General features: G+C 43.1%; 1 protein-coding gene across 1 annotated transcript in view; it reads right to left on the bottom strand.

Moving 5' to 3' along the window:
- Positions 1-5418, bottom strand: part of LOC108920389 (coiled-coil domain-containing protein 85C-A-like) — a 90804-nt gene extending 85386 nt beyond the window's left edge. The window contains exon 1 of the mRNA XM_029255315.1: positions 4617-5418. Within this exon, the coding sequence (XP_029111148.1) occupies positions 4617-5322 (706 nt within the window). The 5' untranslated portion in view covers positions 5323-5418. The remainder of the gene's footprint in view (positions 1-4616) is intronic.
- Positions 5419-6063: the final 645 nt, after the last annotated feature.

Consider the following 6063-nt stretch of genomic DNA (forward strand, 5'->3'; position numbering starts at 1 on the left):
TCTTTCGCCTGACTTCTGACCTCCCCTTCATTGTTTAGTGTGTTCTGACAATTGCTTGTTTCTCGACAACAACTTTGGATAATCCCTGTAACCACGTTCACACATCGGCGACCTTCCTAGTCTTGAGACCACGATTCTTGGACTCCCCTCAATAAAGTCCAGTGCTCTGCAATTGTGTCCGACCCCTGCTTTCGGCAAGGACCATGACAAGTAGTCTCTCAAAGCAATAGCGTGCATCATGATTAGACCCAATTTCCAGGCTTTGGTCTTGAAGGAAAAAAATTTTCTTTTTAAAGATAAATTCCAAAGAGTAGACATTCCAAACATTTAGCAGCATTTTTCTAACTGCAGCCTTTGCTTTTGACAGAAAAGTATTTTTAAATGCAATGTTGCTGATGAAATTATACAATTTCCCAATATATTTTAACTTGCAAATCACAAATATAATCAGTTTGTCACAGTGGATGCCTGTTGACACATTGTGACATCTGCATCTATATACTTAATCCAAATTTCTAAATATAGCTTCCCTCATTCACTTTTGCTATGCTGTGAAAAAAAAGTATTTCCCACTTTTCCAAATTTATATTTTTGGAGCTTTTGACATTAAATTTCATCCGATCTTTTTTCTCAGTTCTAGTAGTATATGGGTAGAGAATGAGCGAGAGAAAAGTGACACCCATTGTTGTCTTTCTGTAATTTTCCAAATGTGGAAGATTATGAAATGTACACTCAAAAATGTGAAAAGGTAACTGCCCCTCACAGTCAATAACTGGTTGTACCATCTTTTGTTGCAATGACTGCAGCTAAACTCTTCCAGTAAAATGTTCACACAGGGATCACATCGCTATGGAAAAATTTTGGCCCAACCCTCCATGCAGAACTGTTCAGCAGGAGTTTACAGGCTTTCAGGCATGAACAGCTCTTTTCAGATCTTACCACAACATCTCAATAAGATTCAGTTGAGGACTTTGAGTAAGCTATTCCATAACTTCATGTAGTTGTATTTTTGAGATCACTGTCTTGCTGCATGGCCCACCTGTCCTTACGCTTCATCTCATGGATGGTTGGCCTGACATTCTCCTTTAGAACTGGATAGAAAGAGGAATTCATTGTTCCTTCAGAGATAGAAAGGAACCAAGGTCCTGTGACAGAAAAACATCCCCAAGCCATCTTGCTGCCACTATCATTTTGACTGTTGGTAGAAGGGCCTTACTCTGAAACACAGTATTTGGTTTTCACCAGATATTAGAGAACATGGCTCCCAGAAACTTCTATTTTTGATTCATCATTCCAGAACAGTTTTCCAGAAGGCCTGGGATACATCCATGTGCTTTTGGGAAAACTGTAGATGAGTGTTTATGTTCTTCTTAGCAAGTGGTGGTTTCTGCTTTGCTGCTTTCCTGAGTATTCAATTTTTTTACAGTGTCTTTCATGTAATGGAGTCATGGACACTGACTTGAGCTGAGACAATATAGCCCTGCAGTTCCCTGGATGTTGTTCTAGCATTATCTTTGAGTTCATCAACGATTTTAAGCCTTGATTGTAAAGAGATTTTGCTAGGATGGCCACCCCTAGGTATATTCACAACTGTTCCAGTCTTCCTTCATTTGGAAGGTAGCCACGGCTGAGGTTTGGTTGAATTTTATAACCTTAAAAAAACTGTGTTACCCTGTTCAGACTGATGGAAAAGTTGTTGAAACCCAAAGTGGTCTTTGAAATTTTTTTGAGTGTGGCTTGACCTGTCTCTATGAACTTGGGCTAACTTTACTTTTTCTGAAAAAATATTTGAATAGTTGTATTTGACAGGGCTGCTCTAAAACAAGCCTGACAAGCCTATATGCAGCTGACTGAAGTTACCCCCTAAATTAGGTCGATTAACGTTTGGGGAAATTCTTTTTTCACACCCATGGCTGCACATTTCACTATCCCCATACTAATGAAATTACATAAAAACACCTTCTGAACCGCTCATCCCATACAGGGTCACAGAGCCTACCCAACAACACAGGGCATAAGGCCAGAGGGGGAGGGGACACACCCAGGATGGGATGCCAGTCCATCACAAGGCACCCCAAGCCCAAGCGGGACTCGAACCCCAGACCCACTGGAGAGCAGGACCTGGTCCAACCCACTGCGCCACCACGCCCCCTTTACATAAAAATAACATTGGTTTAATTTTTTCTATCAGGCTCCATTCATGGAACCGAAAAAATTATGATCTGATCAAATTTATTCTGGGAAAAAAGCAAAAAAGACAAAACTAGGGGCAAATACTTTTTCCTCAGCTTTCTCCTCTCTTCTCTTTCCTGGTTACTTGTCACGTATAGTTCCGACTTACTGATACTGCTCCTAACCTTCAAGGGTATTCAAAGGTCTGGCAGCAACTTATATTACCGATCTCCTCACCAACTGAAAGCCAATTTGCACCCTATATTCATAGGATTTCCTTGTGGTCCCAGAGATCCACATGAAGATACCAGGTGGCATCGTATTTAGCCATCAGGTTCCTAAACTGTGGACTGCTCTATCTAATACAGTGAAATATGTAATCTTTGTTGCTGTCTTTAAAGCCAGACTAAAACAACATTTCTTCAGTCTTGTGTTTTAGCAGCTGAGTCACATTTACCTGATGCTTTTTGCCAAAGCAGTTTACAATTATTTATAGAGATGGGTAATTCTACTAGAACTAAGGTCAAAGTACCTTGCTCAAGAGTGATACAGCTAGAAGGAGAGGGTTTGAACCTGCAACCTTTGGGTCCAAAGGCAGCAGCTCTAACCATTACGCTACCATTTACCCCCCGATCCTAACTGATGTATTCCTTAGCTGTTATTTTTTCCTTTTTTGCCTCTGAGATGTCTCAGTGCCATGAGGACACTAGCCCCCAGTGAGGGCCTCATTAGTACTAAGTGGTACTTGCATACTGCTGTTTTCTGGACAGGCGACCTGCTAAGACCCAACCACTGCCAACAACCACCACTTGGTTCTGTGGCCAGCGCACCTTGATCATTGCAATCAGCAACCAGGGGCCTGGACCCCTTCAACACACCGTATGTCTTCCTGACAGACTTACCAGTCTTTTGTTCTAAACAAATTCACAGTGGTCACCTATCACCACATTAGAGATCTCAAAAGAAGTTGGCAGCCACTGATACTGGACCTCCAGAGACTTATTTTTCTCCCCCTCTTCACAGTGGGAGATTTCATTTTCCTCTCTTCAGCTGGCAGCTGGCTTGTTCTAATAGTTACCTATAACTGCTGTTACTCTGTTTTGTATCTGAGTATAGCAAATTATTTTCTATGAGATGTATGTCGCTTCGGAGAAAAGCGTCTGCTAAATTAATAAATGTAAATGTAATAGCGCACTGGGCAAAGCTCAGGATCACTTTGGTGAGAAGAACTCATGTTCAAGTTCATGTTTTAAGTTCATTGTTATAGGTACAAGTACCATGTAGAAGTATCATGAAATTCTTCTTGAATGCTTCTCCACAGACTATGGAAATAATTTAATTTATCTGAACAAGGTAATGAGTGAGACAAGCTTATTGCCATAGGTTATGTTCTGTGCTGGAACTTACTGCCTGTGACCATCTACTGCATTTCAATATTAGCTACTACTAAATTATCATACACACAATACTAGCTGCTGACCAATGAGTTGAACAAGCTTGTTTGTCCATTTTTTTAATGTTCATTCATTTACAGTTACCAGTTACCCTAACACACGGCCATGGTGGTTTTGAGCCTACCCTGGAAAAAGGCTGCCAGGAAGGGTACAACCTGGACGGAATGCAAATTCATTGCAGTCCAATCACACACTCATTAATTTGCACAACGATGCCGATTCAGAATTGGCAATTCAACTGAAACATATCTTTGGGCTGCAGGAGTAACCCTGTGTCAGCAAAGGGAGTGTATGCAAACTTCACATCAGATTCAAACCTATGTTTACACCCACAGCCCTGGAGCTGTCAGGCACCTGCACTACTCAGTGCACCACATGTGCAAGTAAATGAATGACTCATTAGTTGCAGTACGAAATGTAGTCAGACTGCAAACTTAGCTGTTTGTTACATTAAGAAGCACACAGCATTTATTTCTTGAACAGCTGTACAGGCTGTTAACTGATTATAATGCAATATTCTGAACTGCTGTGTTGAAGTGTTGCTTAAAAAAGAACAGCAATGTTTTTTTCTGTGTAGGCTCAGTTGATAAGTACAGTTTAGAACAAATGAAACTGCATGGTAATTATTTTATGTAAATAAGGGCCATACTTAAAAAGACAGATATAAAAAAGATAGTGTAAACACCTGCCTTCTAATTACACAGTAATGACAGTTCCATTATACAGTAACTCTTTCACAGCATAACTACATATCTCATAGATGGGCATTTAGGACTAATGATGCATTGACTTTTAGTAATGCTTTGAACCACACCTATCTTAGGTTCTCTTTACAACATTGGGGAAATAATGTTCAAGTGAGTAAATTGGGGGAAATATTCATTTAATGATTTAAGTAAAACAATTTTTTTATTATTATTATTATTATTGAAGGAATTTTCAGAAAAGGTTCTTCTTTCACACCTGGACAGGGTTTATGGGCTCACTCACCACTGAGTCCATTCGGGATGCTCCTGTGATGCTGGGGAGCAGACAGGTCATCCATGGACCTCCTTACAGCTCCCACCTTGGACTCGCCCACTTTGTGTATGTGGTTGTGATGGTGGTCAGGGCTGCCAGTGCTGCCAGTGCTTGACGTGCTGCTCCCATCCCCAACATCCCGAACCGTCCCGGACCCCCCGTTCAGATTGGTCAGGCTGGACTGGCTGTCTATTGAGCTCCTGGACCCAGCCCCGTTCCTCTCCTCCTCCAGCATCATGATGATTTCTTTGAGCTCCATGTTCTCCTGCATCACCATCTCTTGGTTGGCCTCCAACTCCTTCAACTTCTGCTGATACAGACCCACCTCCTTCCACATGGCACAGGCTGTGTAGCGGCCAAAGCGCTGCCACTCCCGGGACAGCTTTTTGCCCTTTTGCCGGTCATCATCCAGGAAGCAGCAGAGCTCACGCAGCTCATGGTTGTCCTCCTGTAGCTTCTGGTTCACCTCCTTGAGGCTGCGGATTTCCAGAAGGTGTACCTGTAGCCTGCGATTCACGTCCTTCATCATGTTACCGTGCTCCAGCATCAAGTTCATTTTCTCTCCGTCTGCCTTCCTCAGCTTTTTAATTAATTCCTCCTTGGTACATCTGAGCAGCTCCTCGTCAGACACCTTACTCAAGTCATCCTTCACTGCATCCGGGCAGCTCTTGGCCATGTCTCCAGATGTTCTTGCTTTCAGGCTTCACTGACTGAGGACACCTTAAACTTAAAGTAAGCCAGTCAGCCCAAGCTTTAATGTGGATGAAATAGTCAAAGATGGACACATGATGTTGATGAATGAATGAATGAATGAATGAATGCCAAGTGGTGTCAAATGAGCGTGCGAAGCGGACTGGCTCCTCTGACGCGGACGGCACCGCAGCAGACGGCTTTTAGCGGATCGCTCAAACGGGCAGCTTTTCCGTCGCAGCCCTGGACACAAATGTTCTTAAAAATGTCTTGTATGTCACAGCGCCGGTGTGTTCCGTCCTCAGGTGCGGTACGGGCGAAGGAACAGCGCAGAGCTCATTCCACAGTGGGTCCAGTGTGTCTCAAGTGGGCAGAATATACTTCAAACGCGCTGTCAAGAGCCGTCTTCCTCAAGGGACACATCATTGCGGGAACACACGACGATCTCAGAAATCGTTTAACTGTAGCGACAGAAATTATAAAAGTCTTCGGCTGCCCATGCTGATTCAACGAACGGGTATTTCTTTATAGAATGAGCCTCCCTGAGCGCTCTCCAGTCCTCTTCGTGGCCGCTCCTTACCTCATACCCACTTGTCCCACTATATTGTGGATGATTTTAGAGAAGCTCCAGTCCAGATGTAGGGAGCTGCTCGGTGGAAGGAAACGATCCGATCCGATCCAGCCCGCTTATTGCCAGCAGCCGCAGGGCTCTGCCTTCTTAAAGGGC

This window comes from Scleropages formosus, chromosome 1 (genome assembly GCF_900964775.1).
Source record: "Scleropages formosus chromosome 1, fSclFor1.1, whole genome shotgun sequence".
NCBI classification, from domain to species: Eukaryota; Metazoa; Chordata; class Actinopteri; order Osteoglossiformes; family Osteoglossidae; genus Scleropages; species Scleropages formosus.